The sequence below is a fragment of the Dendrobates tinctorius genome, unplaced genomic scaffold, assembly GCF_039654945.1.
Source record: "Dendrobates tinctorius isolate UK_male_01 unplaced genomic scaffold, ASM3965494v1 ptg000143l, whole genome shotgun sequence".
NCBI classification, from domain to species: Eukaryota; Metazoa; Chordata; class Amphibia; order Anura; family Dendrobatidae; genus Dendrobates; species Dendrobates tinctorius.
The window spans coordinates 14,879,805-14,900,323 of NW_027361810.1; the positions used below are offsets into that span (position 1 = coordinate 14,879,805).

Sequence of the window (20,519 nt, forward strand, 5' to 3'; positions counted from 1 at the left end):
TGTTCCAAATTAAAAGAAGCCGGATGTGTGAAAGCAGCCTTACGCCTACAGATAGGGAATTTAGATGCAAGCCCTCAATGGGACACATACAGACCAAATACAGCTCTGGCATGGTAGAATATAAAAGTTACTTTTACTATGAGGACAAGAGCGCTTTGGAGCACAGAGATGCATGCAAAATCAGGTGTGTATTACAAACTGCAAGTTTAACATCATTTTAAGAAGTCTCACGTGAATGGTGCCAAGACTTGTACCAAAAACTGACTGATGCAGTGTATTGAATCAAGCAACCTATCAAATTATGCTGCAGATTTCACAGAATTTCTGCACATTTCACTCATTGCAATGCGAGCTACAGTGCAAGTTGTCATGCCAAGGACTTCAAACCTGCAGCACGTGGCGTGAGGTTGTGATAAAGAAAAATAAAAAATATGAACACAAGTTGTAATGTATTTTGACAAATCTACAACACTTATTGTAAGCAGTATTAAAAAAAACCCACAAAAACAAAAAAAAAAAACCTGGTGCGTTATACACAGAATAACATCAAAAGACAAAGTGGCAAAACGTAACTGGACAGAATAAAAGACAAAAAAATATTTCAGACTGTCCTAAAAGATGAAACATGAATTGACCAATTACAAACTGAGAAACAGAACAGCAATAACATGCAAAGGAAATGGTGCTGTGTCAGTTCAAAGACATTTAAAGGGATGTTTTCAGACTTTATATTGATGGTCTTGAAATAAGTCAATACTTTATGATTTCTGGGGGATCCTACAGCAAGCAGCTGAATAAAGAAGCAGCCAAAATCAAATCTACATCCATCTGAGAGAAGTGATCTGCAGTACTGGACACAGACACAAGTGTACGGATGGTGCTGTGTTGGGTTCTGCAGAAAAGAGTCACTGCTTCCCGTTTGTCTCTGGTCGTTCTCCTAGGACTGTGCGGCAAATCATACATCGATGGCCTCTAAGGATTCACACGTAAAATCCAAAAGAGTCCCTTTAACAGGAGAATGAAAAAAGCTCCTAAAAACTGCACTGAAATCCTTTAAAATGAATGAATCTTTAATACTTCTTCCACAGAAAATAGGACACCACTTTCAGAGTTCCAGGACCCAATACCAAGTTTAGTTTACCAATAACATGAGCAATGATGGCTGCGGTAAAAATCAGCAAAAAGTATTTTTCCTTGCTTTGGTCACTGCTGAAAACCACAGGAGGGAAAGTTGTTATAACCTAAGGAAATGTGTTACCCCAAAATCTTAAGGAATAAAAATGGTGGGGGAAAAAAAAAAAAAAAAAAAAAAAGTCTGAAGATATAAGTTCTAAAAAGTCCTTAGAAATAAAATTGTGTGTCCATGGATAATTAGTCCTCCAGTAAGTAGTTGGGGTTCACCACCAAGAAAGGGTCCTCATCCTTCGTAGCGTCTTCCTCCTCTCCGGAACCTTTCAGGCCGGTCTGTGACAATTCAATCAATATTTGATCCTGAAAAGCAAATAGAAAAACAAACATATTCCATAAGAATTTAGAGAGGCGCACAGCTTTTCTGACCACAATTACCTAAGGGATTGGTAATGAAATTGGCTCTAGCGTACCTAACCAACCTGCGAGTTGCATCGGTTAGGCTAGTTTCACACTAGCGTTTATTCGACGCAGCGCACAGCGCAGCTAAGCCCCGCCCCATCCGGTCATCGCCGCCTACTATCGCACATGGACGCTTGCGATCTGCGCACCCTATCTTTAGCATAGGGTGCGCAGATCGTGCGCTAGTAGGATTTTGGCGTGCGCACTTTTGAAAATGCGCCCATGCGCACCGAACGCAGCATGTTGCATTTCGGCGCACCTTCAAAAGTGCGCAGCGCACACCAAAATCCTACTAGCGCACGATCTGCGCACCCTATGCTAAAGATAGGGTGCGCAGATCGCAAGCGTCCATGTGCGATAGTAAGCTGCGATGACCGGATGGGGCGGGGCTTAGCGGCGCCGTGCGCTGCGTCAAATAAACGCTAGTGTGAAACTAGCCTTACACCTGGACACCGCTGCGGAACGTGTCAGCACTACACAGACTTGTCACGGCCATAATATGGCAACATTACAGCAGAACATCCAGGGGAGATAAGAGTGTTTCTCCAAATAAGGAGTTTTCTAATAATTGAGGATTTGGCACGTTAATTACAACAGCGCGGACTCAGCCACCGTCTTATCTGTAGAAGCAAAATATAATCACAGCGACTCACGTAATGAACGAGCCGGTGAATCACTTTCTCAATGATTTGCTTGCGGTTAACGAGTTCTTCTTCAGAGTCGATTTCCGATTCAATCTCCTTCAGGTACCAGTTAATGAGCTCACTTTTTTTCTGGGAAGATTCATCATCATCTGCAAAAGTGCAAATGACAAACATTGACCCCAATTGTGTCAGAATGATACATATATTACATGTATGACTGGAGCGAGACCGACCTTCCATCTTCCTCAGCTGCAGGACCAGCAGGTTGGAGATTCGTCTGTATTCTGTGAAGCTGAGACGCAGGGAAGGTTTAGGTGCAGTCGTCTCCTTTGGCTCCTCAGCGTGGCCGTTAATTCCATTTACGTGACCATTGGGTATTCCGGCATCACCTAACAAAAACAAACAACTAAATTTACTAAAGTGCAAACTTTCAAAACAAGACTTGCAGAAAGCAGGAACCAGGTCTCACCATTTACATCTTCCTGAGGCTCTTCCTCCATTTCTTCGTCCTGATCCAAGTTCACATCCGGAGTCTCAACTCGGATAATAGACTTGTTCAATAACCGAAAAGCTTCTTTCACGTGTTTAGGATGTACCTAGAAGGTGAAAGGCGATGTTAGAACATTAATATAATTCACAGTGCGGGATAATCGGGTGAGAGGAAATGGATTATACAGATATTCAAAATTATAGCAAAGGACGAGCTAAAGAGGCTATCCAGGACTAAAAAAAAAAAAAAAAAAAAAAAAAATCTGCATCTGGCTGGGACCCATCATCAGAAGGTGAGTTAACTGTTTATTTTATCATGTGCTTGCCAGCAGGGGGAAATATAGGGACGGGGGGGGGGGGGGGCGCATGCGCACCGTGTGAATGCCAGCAGTGGGGGAATATAGGGATGGGGGGGGGCCGTGTGCATATCAGCAGGGAGGCATATACAGAGAGGGGGGCCGTGTGCATGCCAGCAGGGGGGCATATAAACAGAGGGAGAGGGGCCATGTGAGTGCCAGCAGGGGGCCATATCCAGGATGGGATGGGGGGGCTATGTGCCAGCACAAGGGGGCAATGTGCCAGGATGAGGGTTATATAGATACCAGGATGAGGGACATATACGGTATATGATTTGAAAGAGACACTGGCATTATAAGACACCTCCATTTAACATAAAAAAACATTTTTTCTCGTCACCAAGTTTCAGGGTGCGTCTTATCAGGTGCGGCCTATAAAGCGAAAAATACGGTAGTTATACCATATTCACGTTGCTACTGTAATATTCAGTGAATGATTTTCTGCAAGCAAATCTTCAGCATGGCAACTTACTCAGTTCTGCATTTCTATACAGCAAAATAAATCCTCACCTCATCGCTGCAGTGCATTCTCGCCATCGCCTCGGACAGACGGATCATGCTCTCCAGCTGTCGGACTGTAATTCTCCACGCAGATTTGGTGACCCCGGATCCATCTCTCTGACGCAGACGCTTGTACTGTTCAACTATGAAATTCTCTGAATCTTTGGAGATCTTAAAAATAAATAAAAAAGTTAGGTAAAAGAAAAAAGTACGCAATGTCTAAGTTGAGACTTAATTATTGGGGACTCACTTTGGGCTTGAACTGGCGGGCGAAGAGCAGATATCTGCGGACTTCATCAAGGGTGTAGACTCGGTCGATAGACTCTTCGATCCTGGAGTGGAGATCCACAATACGTCGAGCAATGGCATAATCAGTCACCTGAAAATATCACATAGTTATATTTTGCCCTACTAAGTAACACAGAAGGGGGACTATCCCCTCTGACAATTACTTTTACCACCATTCATAATAAACACTTGCAGAACCTAATAAAACTTCAATTCTTTACCACTTTCAATGTTTCTTTATATTGAAAGCCAGCAGAGATCTTGGAGGAAAAAAAAAAAAAAAGAGATAGGAACTGGATTATAATACACTTAGTTAAATGTAGATACTTTACCTCATTACATTCGTCAACCAAAATGAAGAAAAGGTCAAATCTCGACATGATTGGAGCGGACAGGTTCACGTTTTGTTTCAGGGACTTTGATCGGTCGTATCGGCCCGAGACTGGGTTTGCAGCAGCCAGGATGGACGTCCTCGCATTCAGTGTGGCCTTTTATAAGAGAAGGATAGGTCAGAGAAGCGATGTACGGCTTGAAATAGCTGCCGAGTCCTTGCACCGAGGATCGGGACATGTACCTTAACACCAGCTTTGGTGATGGAAATGGTCTGCTGTTCCATAGCTTCGTGAATTGCAACTTGGTCCTTGAGGTCCATCTTGTCAAACTCATCGATACAACATACGCCCTGAAAAGGTTATAATACTGTGTGACCAGATGTCACCAAACTGGACATAAAGGACAGATACAGATGTGTCCTCTCCTGAGAGCATAGCTGCTTGCCCCGGTGTTACTAGTCATTACTCGCGGCTCCGCTGGATGCTTTATCTTGTGCAGAGCGCGGTCACCGCTGCTCAATATATGCAGGTGTATAAGTTGCAAGATATTGCAAAATCTCAGATGGGGATTAAAAGTGCAAGATCATCCAATATGCCAGACTACTGAAATAACCTAGCAGACTGAGAAGCTTAAGTAAAATAATCTATTGTGGCCCAAGAAGTAATAACTAGTTATGACCACGCAGATTTTATTGTTCTGTTGGGAGAACTGTAGGAATTAATTTAGGCAATTTCTTATTGTCCTTCAGAGACTACTGTATGATGAAGCCGGGTGAGACTAGTGACCACAAGTATGGCACAGCGGGAATCGTGACAGTGTGCGCATTGCACGCCGTCCCAATTCAGCACCTTGGCGATTTTAGACTTGACAACCCCTAAATAAAATTGCTATATTCTAAAAATCCATTTACAGTGTGTGTCCAATACTGCAGCTCAGCCACATTCACTTCCATGGAGCTGAGCTGTAACAGACATCCCATTAATGGAGGATTTGTAATGAGTAAATTGCAAAGTTGTTCGTTTTACAAGCACTTTGCGTTGTACCTTTTTATATCAGGTTGAGAAAAACCCCATTAATAAAAATCAGAAATCAAAATCCAAGACACTCACATTGTCGGCCAACATCAACGCTCCGGCCTCAATCACAAACTCATGAGATTCCTCATCTTTCACTACCGCCGCAGTCAGACCGGCAGCACTGGAAGCCTTGCCGCTTGTGTACACGGCCCGGGGACTGAACTCCTCCACGTGCCTGTGAGGGTGGGAAACAATTGCACAAATCATTCTTTTTTTCTAAATAAAACATCTGCATTAGCAGAACCAGTTGGCGCCAAAATCCAATTCCGGTTAACTTGCAAAATATGGCGACTAGATAAACTCAGACGAGTGTAATCTCAGTCGGCGTGCACGGCCGTCACATTGACAAGTGTAATGTGCTAATGAACAACGGCCGGGGAAACGCATACATGTGTCTAAAGTGCACCTTGGAAGGACAACCGTCTCCGTGATTCCTCCCCACAATGGGATCCATGGCATTAAATATTGCCTACAGCAATTGCAGATAATCGGGAGCTTCTGTCCGTGTCATTTCTGCATTATATAAGGTAAGGTCCATCATATAACATGCGGCTATCTGCAACAGTCTGCCTGGCCAAGATTCATGCTGCCTTATTATACAAGAGGTTACTGCTTTGTTGCACGATTGTGACCTAGATGAACACAGACCAGAAAAAGTCTCAGACGCTTTAAAGAGTTGATATTGCCTTTTAGGAAGGCTACAGCCAACAGGAGGCCCAACAGTCCCTGCCGTGTTACTCTGTATACGTCCATTACAACCCGTAATTCTAAATCAGGAGCCCGAAGCAGCTGTGTGATGATCCAGCAGCCATATTGTCACTCCACTCTCCTGGAAACGATCGAGCTTTATTTGGAATTGTGTTTTAACACCGGATTAGAAGAGATTACAGCGCGACACTCACTTGAGGAACTGGCTTTTGGCTGTACTGGGGTCTCCAACAATGCACAGATTGACATCACCCCGCAGAGATGTGCCCTCCATGGTGGTCTTTGGAACGCCACCAAACAGCATAAGTAAGATGCCTCGCTTCACCTCGTCATTGCCTGCAGCGGAGGGAGATAGAGGATTATATAATACATACAGTTTTTTGCAGGAGCCGCACTGGGAGGCCTCGCTTACCGTGCACGGTGGGGAAGAGGCTGGTGCACAGGTTGTGGTACAGGTTCTTGTCCTGACTCATTTCAAACACCTTCTCCCATTCCTTTGCAGACATCTGGTTCTTGATGCTCTCGGCAGTCATGTCTTCTTCATGAAGATCCTTGCCACCAAACTGAAAGCAAAAGTAGGAGTCAGTCCTCGTTCCAAACCAGAATGGGTCTGAATTTAGATCTATCATGTGATAGTGTTGTGATCGAATTAATGTCCTCCTAACGAGAGGGACGGCTGCAGAGAAGCTTGGCGCGGCTTAGTCACGACTTCTGAAAAGTGCAACTTCATGTCACAGTGTGGAGAGCTACAGGATAGCCTGAAAAGTGTGGACAACCCCTTTAATAATAAAAAAACAAAACCCCAAAATACATCCCGGACAGCTGCCATTCAAGTGAGGTTTCTGACATTGTTATCTCATATGATCGCTGCAGCCTTTATAAATCCATAAGCGCCGATACAACAGCGATGGCGCCGATTGATGTGATTTTTTTTTTTTTACTATTATTACGGTCCAACCCCTTTAATTGGTTATTCTTAAAGTTTAGAGCTCTCATCCTATAGCTTGCCCCCCCACCCCAAGCAAGTTATCACCTGGGTCCTGACGTCCTGCTGACAATGCAGGTGTGGCCACTGCTTTACTCTGATGGAGGATTTCTGAGCCCCATTCTTAGGACTGGAGGGTCGAATTATCAGGCATACTTTAAATTTGGGGATAACACCAACTTGGGAGTATGTTACAACGAATGCACTTATGCTTGCCAGAGGAAACTGGTAAAAGTTACAGCACGACTAGCATGGAGGATTTTACACATGTTTAGCCATTACTGAAAGTGACCACAGGGACCCCCGCGGCGGTGCATCTTAGCTCCAGGCTACTAAAGTAAACTGTGGCCTACTCATCCTCGTGTTACTTACCCTGGGATTCGTAGGAGCAACATAGCAAGCAAGGAAAACAAGCCTGTAAGACAAGTCTCTGACTCCAAGAGCACGGAGACCACGGACCCCTTCAGCTTCGTAGCCCTCAGCTCCCCCGACCCGGGAACTGGTCTCAGCGCGAATGCCTGTGAGAACAATGTAGGTTGAGCACTTTATACAAGACATTTTGTAAAATTTAATTAAAAAGATCACAAGGTGATATGTCCTCAACAGCTGCAGTAATTAATGCAATTTGCTATCAATTATATCAAAACTGCTCCTGCTGCAACAACAGCAAATTATTAAACATGTATGTCAGTACCTGGATAAGAATGAAGTGATTAAACAGAGTCAGCATGGGTTTGTAACTAATAAGTCATGTCAGACTAACTTAATTTCCTTCTATGATGGAATCACTGATTGGGTGGATCAAGGAAATGCTGTATAGTATATCTTGACTTCAGCAAAGCATTTGACAAAGTATCTCATACAATCCTTATTGAAAAAATGACTAAGTATGGAATGGACAAGGCAACTGTTAGGTGGATTCATAACTGGCTTAGTGATCGGACCCAAAGAGTGGTCATAAATGGCTGCACATCCAGTTGGAAGAATGTCTCAAGTGGGGTACCACAGGGCTCTGTCCTGGGCCCTGTATTGTTCAACATCTTTATCAACGATTTAGATGAAGGAATTGAGGGTAAACTGATTAAATTTGCCGATGACACAAAGCTAGGAGGGATAGCTAATACTAGAGAAGAGAGAGAGGGGATTCAAAAAGATATAAATAAACTGGAGAAGTGGGCAGCAACTAACAGAATGGTTTTTAACAGGGAAAAATGCAAAGTACTACATCTGGGCAATAAAAATGAAAAAAGCATATACAGAATGGGAGGAATAGGCCTAAGCAACAGCACATGTGAAAAAGACTTGGGTATACTAATAGATCACAGACTGAATACGAGTCAGCAGTGTGATGCAGCAGCAAAAAAGGCAAATGCAATTCTAGGATGTATTAACAGAAGCATACAGTCTAGATCACGTGAAGTCATTATTTCCCTCTACTCCTCTTTGGTCAGACCTCATCTGGAATATTGTGTCCAGTTTTGGGCACCACATTTTAAAAAAGACATCAACAAACTGGAGCAAGTTCAGAAAAGAGCGACCAGAATGGTGACCGGTCTGCAAACCCTGTCTTATGAGGAAAGGTTGCAGGATTTGGGAATGTTTAGTTTGCAAAAGAGAAGACTGAGAGGAGACTTAATAGCTGTCTACAAATATTTAAAGGGCTGTCACATTGTAGAAGGATCAACTTTATTCTCATTTGCACAAGGAAAGACTAGAAGCAATGGGGTGAAACTGAATGGGAGGAGACACAGATTAGATATTAGAAAAAACTTTTTGACAGTTAGAGTGATCAATGAGTGGAACAGGCTCCCACGAGAAGTGGTGAGTTCTCCTTCAATGGAAGTCTTCAAACAGAGGCTTGACAGACATCTGACTGGGATGATTTAGCGAATCCTGCTTTGAGCAGGGGGTTGGACCAGATGGCCCAGGAGGTCCCTTCCAACTCTACGATTCTATGAACAGCATCCAGAGAACAAGCAGCTGTGTGCAAAATAAAATCCCTGCAGACTTTCCATCCATGGGTCACACACCATTACACCCCTGGGCACCAAGGGAGCTGTGGGTGAATGTCATTATCCCACATTACACCGGTAATGAAAATGTCTGAAGGGGTTTGGCCAATAACCCGAACTTCCATCCTGGAAGCAGAGATACTGCTGATGTGACACTTGGCACATATCATGCACACGTTTTATCATCATTTAGAATAAGTGCAGAAAACTTGCCAAGCAAGTGACGTCAGCAGCGTTTCATCACCGGACACGGAAGATGGAAGTCAAATTAATAAAGAAGTTAATCTCGAAGGAGAATATCTTGAAAGATACAACAGCATACATTGATATAAAGGACGCTGTGTAGCAATTTAAGCTTCATTAACACCACAAGATTATCAGGAACAGTTCCTAGGAACGCTGGTTTCAGGATAATCTTGCAAAACACTTGTTCATCAGGCAAAATGATCACAAAAGAATAGTCCTTGTAGGAGCAGCATCCTGTATAATCAGGACTCTGCACTAGAGACCGCTGATCAGTAAACCTTTACACAGGCTCAGCCATTGTTCTGGGCAGACAGTGGGTCTGTGTAAACAGCAGATATCCAGGCTGTGGCATGCTGTCATTAGCGGGTTTAACTTTAGTGACATCTCACATATCAGTACCTGGAGTAGAAAGCTGAGACACATCAGGGACCACAATGAGACACCCTGTGAAATCACATCTGTCGCCAGCCTGACACGACTCTACTGCTTCTGCACGCAATATCACCTCGAGGCTGCGAGGAATGCTGCCACGGGGGAGCTCAGCCTGCGTTTCCTGGACACGAACCTGCAAAAACAAACAAAAAAAAAAACCCCCAAAGGCTAGAGTCAGTCACACACTACAATATACCAAATAGAGGCGGCTGATCATCTCTTACAGGGATTCTCCACAGCATGAACATTACCTTTTGGAAATCCACAAATCTGGACTTGTTGGTGTCCAGCATGAACCTCCTCCTGTTGGCGCACACCGGGTTCCGGCAGATACTTGGTTGCGTGTACTTGAACTGCTGCTCCACATCTTTGACCAGAGTCTGACAGTCCAAACACAAGAAGGTGCCGCTGACCAGCTCCGGATGCACGGGATGGGTCCGCACCACCTGACCACTGATCCTCATCAGAGATCCGATGCGAGGAGTAGTCAGCTCCCGAATCCTGAGAACAGAGTCACAATTAGTGGATATTTCACTACTAATGACTTCAGATTGTAGCGGCCCTGCATCTATCGCTACTACTATAAGTTTACCTTCAGCCTCGGGACAAACCATCCTAATAAAAAGATTACATTATTAGTCATTCCCATATTTAATGGGATGTTAACATCAGTAGATGCATTATTGCATGGACCAGTTTAACAACTGTACGGATCTGACTGAAGATACCCCATTAACTAGAAAGGAACCGCTCATGAGCTTGATTTGTACCAAGCGCGAATGACGACATCTGCCTCCAAAGATAATGAGTCTGTTTTCATACAGAAGTCTCTTACTTGTGTCTGGTTGGAAGGTCTTGGAAAGCCAGATAAAACTCCTTGCTTGGTGGAACATTGCCGTGGTCCCTCGCAAAGGCCCGGACTGCTCGGCACAGGAACGGGTAGACTCTACAAAGGAGGGAAAAGTCAGTATAAGCCACAGGCCAACCACATCTTTGGGTAACGGTTGGCCATCATCATCAGCCGCCTCACCTGTAGAACTCCTCTTGCACTGTGGTTGCCAGCTGCTGGTTGTACTGCTCCAGGTCCTGGAAGCTGACGAGCAGCGTGTTCCTCTCGGGGCGGATCAGCTCCTCCGCGTCACTCTTATACTTTATTTCTCCATCAGGATTTTGGAACCTTAAGTTTATAGTGGGGGAAAAAAAAAAAAAAAAAAATTATTAATGTCATTTACACCTTACAATAATCAGGGCGGCCTGCTGGTTTTTCTCTACCCTGTGGTATGTTATATACATGCACTGAAATTTTTGGATTTTGCATAACAACCAGATTCCAGATGGGGATATTCCTTTCATTGTGTGTTTGTCATATTACCACAATATGCCATCACTTCCAGACCTCTAGCACCTACAGGGCTGAAGCATTAGGGTGTGTGCACACGCTGCGGTTTTGGCCACTGCGGGTCCGCAGCATTTTGCTGCGGTGTACATCACCATTATTCCCTATGGGAACAAAAAAAACGCAGTGTAAACGGTGCAGATTTTTCTGCGCGATTTTCCTGTGGTTTTGAATCCGCAGAAAGAATTGACATGTCAATTCTTTCTGCGGATTCCGCTGCAGTTTGCCATCTCCTTCATTGTGGAGATGAAAAACCACAGAGCAATCCGCAGGTCTTTTGACCTGCAGATTTACCTGTGGATTTTACAAAATCCGCACTGCAATCCGCAGCGTGTGCACATACCCTTAATAAGCTGAAAGACCATTCCCTTGCAATTTCTGCCTGCACTGGCTGGGCAGCAGCCTTTCTTCTGACCGTGTCCAAACTAAAGATAGATCATAGCGTAGTTGTGGAATTACACTGGATGATTATCGTGAAGTCCTAGGAAAACGAGTTTTCCGTTAATTGAGCAGCGTAAATCAGCAGCTGATCACCTGACAAACGAGCAAACCGCTTATTCATCAGGACGCGTGCCGCCAAGAACAATATTTTATGTGCACCAAAACAATAGAATTCACGATCATTCTGTGTCAAGTAATTGCAGCCGTCTTGTCTGCGCAGACATTGAGTGTCCGGCTTCCATGTAGCTGATCAGCAGCTGCCGGCGGCCACGGGGCAGCCAGAGTCCATGCACATTACGGGTATATTCCCATGTAGCAAGTCTGCGGCAAATGTCCCAGATGGTAAAAACGGCTTCTGCTGTAACACAGCGCCGGCATCGTGGAGACGGCTGCAGTAGCGGAAAGAAACCCTGCCTCTTCTCTTGTCCAGTCCTGCAGCGGATCTCACGCTCTGTAACGCGCAGGGTTGGTGTAGATTCCGTGACGGATAACGTGCAGCGCATCGGACGCGCGTCGTGTGGACGCGGAGCCCCTTCTCAGCTGTTCAGCGGGATTACGGTGGGCGCAGCAGCCATATTACACCCCGTGCACACAAGAGCTTTTCACACGTCTGACCGCGCAGCTAAACCCTGGATCTGCACAGCTGGCGCCAGGGGAGACTTAAAGGGGGCGCGCGTCCTCTGATGAAGGGCCATCACCTGTGCAGCACCGGGCAGGGGACACAGGCCAGATCCCACATGACCGCACTCATTGCCTAGGAAACCGGCCACTCAAGGCTGCAGAGGTGGCTGGTAACCTAGGCAACGGGACAGACCGCCTGATCGATTATTATCAGCCATCTTATAGGGCGGGAGCCACAATGGCCGCAGCACCAGGGGGGATATCGCCCCTACAGCAGGCGGTCACCCATAGCAACCGTATCCCCCCCTCCGGCCCCTCCATGCCCCGACCCGCAGCGCCGCTGCTCTGAGGCCGGACGGGACACTCACTCCTCCAGGAAGTCCTGGAACAGCTTCTGGCATTTCTCCGCCACCTCGTCCTTCACTTGCTGGGCGGCGGCGGAGGCCGCGGCGGTCACGTTGGCTTCGGCTACGTCCATCGTCCTCTCGGTTCTGACCGGGGAAGCCGCTTCCTTGCTCGCTGAGAAGACAACGCTGCTGGAGTTTCGCGCCAATCTCCGGCACCACGTGACCCGTTTCGCGCCAGCCGCAGCCAATAGCAGCAGAGGGACGGTGCAGGTTTTCGCGCCATTGACAAAAGGGGGCGGACCAGCGTCAGGCTAGGAGGTTAACTCGTTGTTCACTGGACAGAATAGCAGCCAGTGTGGTGGTGAGAGCGCCACCTAGCGGGGAGAGGAGGACGTTCTCAGAGACCATTCACACGCAGACTAGGCCGCCTGTCCGCTCTCACACAATGGGCCCGACTCCTTGTTACATATTTGCGTCTTTTTTTCACGTTTCCGTTTATTTATATTTGTCACCAGTTTATTATTTTTAGTTACATTTTTAACCCCTTACCCCCCAGTGTTTTTTTTTTTGTTTTGTTTTTCGCTCCCCTTCTTCCCAGAGCCATAGCTTTTTTTATGTTTCCGTCCTTATGGCCGTGTGAGGGCTTATTTCTTGCGGGATGAGTTGTACTTTTGAACGACACCATTGGTTTTACCATGTCATGTATTCAAAAATGGGAAAAAAATTCCAAGTGCAGTGAAAGTGCAAAAAAAGTGCAATCCCACAATGGTTTTTGTTTGTTTTTTTTTTGCTAGGTTCACTAAATGCTAAATCTGCCCTGCCGTTCTGATTCTCCAGGTCATTACGAGTTCACAGACACCAAACATGTCTAGGTTCTAATTTATCTAAGTGGTGGAAAAAAATTCCAAAGTTTACTTAAAAAAAAAAATAAATAAAAAAAATTGCCCCATATTCTGAGACCCGTAGCGTCTCCATTTTTCATGATCTCGGGTCGGGTGAGGGATTATTTTTTGCGCGCCGAGCTGACATTTTTGATGATACCATGTTGGTGCAGATGTGATCTTTTGATCGCCCGTTATTGCATTTTAATAAAATGTCGCGGCGACCAAAAAAACATAGTTTTAGCGTTTTGAATTTTTTTCTCACTACGCCGTTTGATGATCAGGTTAATTTTTTTTACAGATTGGGTGATTTTGAACGTGGCGATACCAACTATGTGTGATTTTTTATTGTTTTATTATGAATGGGGCGAAGGGGGGCTGATTTAAACTTTATATATTTTTTTATATATTTTGGAACACTTTTTTTTTTACTTTTGGCATGCTTCAATAGTCTCCATAGGAGGCAAGAAGCTGGCACAACTCGATCGGCTCTGCTACGTACAGGTGGTGATCAGATCACCTCTATGTAGCTTCATTACTGACTTGCTATGAGCACCGACCACTGGGTGGCGCTCACAGCAATCCGGCACTGACAACCATAGAGGTATCCAGGAAACCTCTGGTTGTCATGCCGACACACCGGTGACCCGCGATCACGTGACGCGGGTCACCGGTGAGCGTATTTCCAGCGCGCTTCCCGGAAGCACTTGTTAAATACCGCTGTCAGCGTTTGACAGCGGCATTTAACTAGTTAATAGCCACGGGTGGATCGCGATTCCACCCGCGGCTATTGCAAGCGTGTCAGTTGTTCACAACAGCTGACATGTCCCGAAGCCCACATTAAAAGTGAGGGAGTCTGACATCGGCATAATAATGTGTCAGATGTCGGTAAGGGGTTAATATATAATTTCACCTAATTTTTATTTTCTAATGCAATGTTGCAGCGACCAAAAAATACGTAATTCTGGCATTGACTTTTTTCTCGCTACACCGTTTAGCGATCGGGTTAATCCTTTTTTTTACTGATAGATCGGGTGATTCTGAACGCGGCGATGCCCAATATGTATCATAAACCAGAGAAGAGGCATGTAAAGAGGAGGGATCACCAATAAGGTATAACAAAATACAAGAAAATAAACTTTTTATTGATCATCCAAAACAACATGCAGTGCACTTATAAAAACAGTTAAATGAACGCGATTGTGCGGTTTTAACACAATAACCCCTGCACAAACCCTTCATGATGCTATTATTTGCAAATGTGCTAACAAAGCACCTGGTATAAGTGTATAGAATCTTAGCAACAGGTAATGAAAAGCATACACTCCACCTTCCACCTTATATAATAATGGATGCAAACTATCTAGTTAGTCTAACAAAATGTTAGAACAAAAGAACTGCTCAAATTAGCACAAAAAACCCCTAATAAACAGTGTGTATGCACAAATGAGAGCATAGGAGTTAATAGGGTAAAAGGCTGCTAATGCAGTATAAACAGGCCGAAAAACAAGGGTCCCAATTGCCAATGGCCCCCTCTATACAACCTGTTAAGAGCAAAATAATGCTGGCAGGTAAAGCCCTAATCCAGTAACCAGTGGAGGTAAGAGTGAGAAGTGGTGAGGCAGGGGCAGAGGAAACGCCCGACGCGTTACGCCAGAGCAACTGGCTTCATCAGGAGCAGTGTCATGTTGTGAGTGGATGGTGTATAAATACCCATAACATCAGCTTTCAGCCAGGGAACAGGTGTGAGAGCAAGGCTCAAGGGTTGCCATGACATAGTGCAATGATCACAAACCGGAAGGGAGGTGTCTGGTTTTGCACAGCCGCAATAGACTGAGATGAAGTCTTCATAATGGTGTACCAAAATGGCGCTGAGAAAAGTCTAATGCGCATGCCCAAAGTAGCGCAACTTCCGGAACCACACCGGAAGTAGAATGTCCGGTGTTGCGCAGCCGTAATAGGCCAAAATAAGGCGTACAAAGTACACCAAAATAGCTTCTGGCGGGCTCCAGAGCGCATGCCTAGATACAAAAGACATTAATGAGCGGGTAAGGGCCACCAGCCATCTCCCACATCTTATCAGAGACCGGAAGCCATAAAAATATGGAAAAAAAACAAAAAACAAAAAACACTCTGCAATAAAGATAATAACGGAATCCCAGTTTTAGAATGAATGCGTTAAGAGAGCTTAAAGTCATAAGCCACAGTTCTATTAAGGTGCTACTTGGTATAATAGAAAAAGTGTATGAAAAAATACCATACAGAAAGGGATAGGAGAGAACGAAAAAGGGGTTAAATGGGGAATTAGAATAGCGGCTAGTTATATCATGATGAGACCACATGTGTGCCTTACAATAAAGTTAAGGCAACTAGCCTGAAGATATAGCCTGAAAATATACACAAAGAGAGAAAACCCAAGTCTCATATGAGTTTGACAGACTAACAGTCCCATGCTTTCTTTTGCATTTAATTAAAAAAACATGGTTTTTTAAGCAGATAGAATACAATTCATCTGCAGAGTTGAAATACCAAGAATAAATAAGTTTTAAATTTATATTCCTTAAATTTTAATCAGATTTTACCCCTATAGCTTATTGCAATTACAACAATAAATATACACTTATGAAAATAAGAAAAAAAAAATAAAAAAAAAAAAAAATAATGTATATATGAACAAAAGCCAGTATATACTGATATAATAATTGACTAGCCCCCATGAGAAAGCGCAAGGACCGGCAAACATTATGAAAATCAAAATAGGTCCATCAAAGATCTAAAACGGATTTGATTGCAGTGACCAATTCTCAGTCTGTGAGCACAAAAGTTGAATACTAGGCAATAAAGATGTCCATGTCCAGTTGAGCCGTAAAGGAGAAGGAGACTAAGAAATCTGTTGAAATAAAAAGTGAAAATATATGAAAAAGCTATACACAAAAACCATAAAGTAGAAACCCAGAGGGAGCACAACAGAGTCACGATCATTTATAGTTGTTTGTAAAACCCTGTAAAAAGTAATTCTGCATTCAGACCCCTTGGAGAGAGACTGCCCAGATCGTGTATCCATTTGGATTCACATCTGAGCAGTCTCAGGCCCACATCGCCCCCTCTAATATTGGTAGGCACTTCTTCCAGGGCCATTGCCCTTAGTCCCATGGAACGTCCATTATGTACCTCTAAAAAGTGTGCAGCCACTGGGGTGATATGTTTGCCCTTGTCACGATCCCTGTTGGCAGTGGAGATATTAGAAAGATGTTGTTGTAATCTCCTTCTGAATTCTTGAGTGGTTTGTCCCACATATATCTTTGGACAATTACAAACAAGGGCATAGACTAAATTTCGTGATTTGCAATTAAAGTATGCCTTTTTGGGTACAATCTGGAAAGGGTAGATAGGTAATGAAATGCCATGTCTGGCAACCATATGCTGGCACACATTGCAATCACCACAAGGGTAGGTACCCAAAGTCCTAACCCCCCTGTTCAGTCTAACCGTGGGGCGTATATAGTGGCTATGGCAAAGCCGATCCTTGAGATTCCGAGCCCTTCGTGCTACCAGACTGGGCGTATTGGAGATGTGTGGTACCAATTTTGCCTCACTCAATAGAATACCCCAATTCTTGCCCAAAATTTTACGTACATCGTGCCACTGATTGTTGTAAGTGGTCACTATCCCTATAGGTCTAGAAGACTCACGTGGCTTTCTCTGTAGCAATTCTGCGCGTGTACTTGTTCTTGCTCTTTGATATGAGGCAGAAATGACTTTCTTGGGATAACCACGGCTCTTAAAACGATCTGTCAATGTTCTTGCTTCCGACAAAAAGTCCGATGGATCAGTACAATTTCTTTTAGCTCGGAAAAACTGACCTGTGGGGATACCGTTTTTTAAGTGTTGGGGGTGAAAACTGGTATAATGTAGGAGGCTGTTGGTGGCTGTAGGCTTACGGTATAATTTAGTTGAAATATGCGAACCTTCCAAAGAGAGACTGAGATCCAGAAATTCCACCGTCGTACAAGAAATGTTAAACGTTAATTTGATATTATAGGGATTCTGGTTCAGCTCACTGATGAATGATCTGCAACTTTCTTCTGTGCCTGTCCAGAAAAAGATGACATCATCAATATACCGTAGCCATTTAAGGCAGTGTGTTTTAAAGCCAACATGAGAATACATCACCAACTCCTCCCACCACCCCAAAAACAAATTCGCATAAGCAGGGGCACAGCGTGCTCCCATAGCAGTCCCCATACTCTGTCTGTAAAAGGTCCTATCAAATACAAAATAGTTTTTATCGAGAATAAAGAAAAGCAAATCCAAAAGGAAGCGGTTGTGTGCCCTGTCGCCCATGGAATCTTTATTTAAATGAAAGGCAATAGCCTCCAGGCCCAAATCGTGGCTTATGCTCGTGTACAGGGACTCAACATCCAAAGTGACCAGTAAGGTCTGTGATGGTAAGCAAAAATTATTCAAAATTTGAATAAGATATGTCGAGTCCCGAATGTAAGAGCTCAAATTAACAGCAAGAGGCTGTAAAAAGAAATCAAGGTAAATACACGGTTTTTCAAACAAACCCCCAATACCAGAGACTATTGGTCTGCCAGGTGGATTTTCCAAAGATTTGTGTACCTTGGGAAGAAGATAAAAAGTAGGTACTATTGGGTCATCAGTAGTCAGAAAATCAGCCTCTTTCTTATTGATGGTCCCCTGACGCAAAGCTTGTCCAATTAGAACATCCAACCTCTTTTTGAATACTTCACTGGGATCAGCTGGAAGGCAGGTATAACATGGAGTGGCTTGTAGTTGACGCATCACCTCCTGTAAATAGAGAGAGTTAGGCCACAGAACAATATTTCCCCCCTTGTCAGCTTCCCGTATCAAAAAGTCCTTGTTGCTTTGTAAATCAAGGAGTGCTTTGTATTCGTCCTTACTTAAATTTTGATTCTTAAGCGTGTCAAGAGGAAGATTCTGAATGTCCCGACATACATTCATGAAGAAAATATGAACTGCTGGAAAAAGGGCCAAAGAAGGTGTACTTTGGGAAGGCAGACGACTAGTAACGGGTCTTCTGGAGGTCGTATTTTCATTATCCTGCAGCAGGTCCATCAGGTCTCTAAGGACTTGTCTATCGACATTCGGAAAATTATCGACTGGAGAGGGATGATGGTAAAGCAGCTTGAACGTCAGCTGCCGACAAAAGAGATACACATCCTTTACAAGGGTAAATTTATCCAAGGTATTCATGGGAGCAAAAGTTAGACCCCGTTCCAAGACAGATCTCTCAGCTGTAGTGAGATTATAAGATGTTAAGTTGATAATTTGTAAATTACCTGGACCGGATGTACAACCTGTTGCAGATGATGAGGAGGGGGTGGTCACCGTTTCCTGCGGTTGTACCTCGTTTCCCTCTTGTAAGCTGGAGACATCTGTTTGTAGCCCCTGTTTCTTTTCCTTGTGCCACCTATTCTTGCGTCTACCCCTCCTGTTGCTCCCTCTAGGTCGCTGTGGTCCGAAGATAAAAAATCACTAGAAGACTGTTCGTATCTAGGGTTAATTTCTTTATGGGTCACTGTTTGAGAGAAGGTAGCCCGCTTGTTCCCTTTATGTCTCCACTTATACGCTCGGCCATTATTGAAATCCATTTTATCCCGCTGAAATTTATGACGTTTCCCCTCTATGATCTCCTTTTCAAATTTGTCTATAACTGTTTTTAGTTGCTGTTTAAATGGAGAAACCATAGTGGGGTCAAAAGTTAGAAGTTTAGTCTCCAACAGTTTAATATCATCCTTAAGTTTGACCAACAAACCCTGATCATGGGCTATTAACATGTCCATCAATAAAAGGGAACATTTAACCAAACCAGCCTCCCACATATCCTGAAAAGTCTCATCGACTTCCCAGGCTGGAAAGATTTGTACTCTCAAGCCCCTTGGTATGAGGCCTGTGACCTTATACTCCTCCAAACTCCTTATATTCCACCATACTTTTGTGAGTGATTTATGTAGATTGATCAACTCATTAGTAGTGGCGGTAAAGCTCTCATCTGTATTAGATGGACCACCTACATCACTACTGCCCGTATCAAAAATCCCCTTGAGGGGCTTGAGAGTACAAATCTTTCCAGCCTGGGAAGTCGATGAGACTTTTCAGGATATGTGGGAGGCTGGTTTGGTTAAATGTTCCCTTTTATTGATGGACATGTTAATAGCCCATGATCAGGGTTTGTTGGTCAAACTTAAGGATGATATTAAACTGTTGGAGACTAAACTTCTAACTTTTGACCGCACTATGGTTTCTCCATTTAAACAGCAACTAAAAACAGTTATAGACAAATTTGAAAAGGAGATCATAGAGGGGAAACGTCATAAATTTCAGCGGGATAAAATGGATTTCAATAATGGCCGAGCGTATAAGTGGAGACATAAAGGGAACAAGCGGGCTACCTTCTCTCAAACAGTGACCCATAAAGAAATTAACCCTAGATACGAACAGTCTTCTAGTGATTTTTTTTCTTCGGACCACAGCGACCTAGAGGGAGCAACAGGAGGGGTAGACGCAAGAATAGGTGGCACAAGGAAAAGAAACAGGGGCTACAAACAGATGTCTCCAGCTTACAAGAGGGAAACGAGGTACAACCGCAGGAAACGGTGACCACCCCCTCCTCATCATCTGCAACAGGCTGTACATCCGGTCCAGGTAATTTACAAATTATCAACTTAACATCTTATAATCTCACTACAGCTGAGAGATCTGTCTTGGAACGGGGTCTAACTTTTGCTCCCATGAATACCTTGGATAAATTTACCCTTGTAAAGGATGTGTATCTCTTTTGTCGGCAGCTGACGTTCAAGCTGCTTTACCATCATCCCTCTCCAGTCGATAATTTTCCGAATGTCGATAGACAAGTCCTTAGAGACCTGATGGACCTGCTGCAGGAGAATGAAAATACGACCTCCAGAAGACCCTTTACTAGTCGTCTGCCTTCCCAAAGTACACCTTCTTTGGCCCTTTTTCCAGCAGTTCATATTTTCTTCATGAATGTATGTCGGGACATTCAGAATCTTCCCCTTGACACGCTTAAGAATCAAAATTTAAGTAAGGACGAATACAAAGCACTCCTTGATTTACAACGCAACAAGGACTTTTTGATACGGGAAGCTGACAAGGGGGGAAATATTG

General features: G+C 44.1%; 1 protein-coding gene and 1 long non-coding RNA gene across 2 annotated transcripts; both read right to left on the minus strand.

Annotated features, from left to right (window-relative positions):
• Positions 1 to 114: 114 nt before the first annotated feature.
• Positions 115 to 12,718, minus strand: MCM6 (minichromosome maintenance complex component 6). The gene is made up of 17 exons (XM_073545556.1): positions 12,487 to 12,718; positions 10,691 to 10,837; positions 10,496 to 10,606; positions 9,912 to 10,161; positions 9,628 to 9,793; positions 7,343 to 7,488; positions 6,398 to 6,548; positions 6,180 to 6,321; positions 5,311 to 5,452; positions 4,443 to 4,550; positions 4,201 to 4,356; positions 3,831 to 3,959; positions 3,590 to 3,751; positions 2,704 to 2,830; positions 2,468 to 2,623; positions 2,244 to 2,383; positions 115 to 1,491 (listed from the first exon to the last, which is right to left on the minus strand). The coding sequence occupies exons 1-17, from the start codon at positions 12,594 to 12,596 to the stop codon at positions 1,372 to 1,374; spliced, it is 2,463 nt and encodes an 820-aa protein (XP_073401657.1). The 5' UTR covers positions 12,597 to 12,718; the 3' UTR covers positions 115 to 1,371.
• A 4,333-nt stretch (positions 12,719 to 17,051) lies between these two features.
• On the minus strand, positions 17,052 to 18,086 carry LOC141049091 (uncharacterized). Its single transcript, XR_012220244.1, has 3 exons — positions 17,970 to 18,086; positions 17,315 to 17,437; positions 17,052 to 17,209 (listed from the first exon to the last, which is right to left on the minus strand). It is a non-coding gene; the product is annotated as an uncharacterized lncRNA (long non-coding RNA).
• Positions 18,087 to 20,519: the final 2,433 nt, after the last annotated feature.

Bases quoted from the DNA above. Each gene is read 5' to 3' on its own strand.
- MCM6 (XM_073545556.1), bottom strand. From the start codon at position 12,596: ATGGACGTAGCCGAAGCCAACGTGACCGCCGCGGCCTCCGCCGCCGCC. The intron at 5,453-6,179 runs GTGAGTGTCGCG...CCACCCTCACAG, and splicing joins GCCAAAAGCCAGTTCCTCAA to GCACGTGGAGGAGTTCAGTC. The intron at 3,752-3,830 runs GTGAGTCCCCAA...TTTATTTTTAAG, and splicing joins CCCGCCAGTTCAAGCCCAAA to ATCTCCAAAGATTCAGAGAA.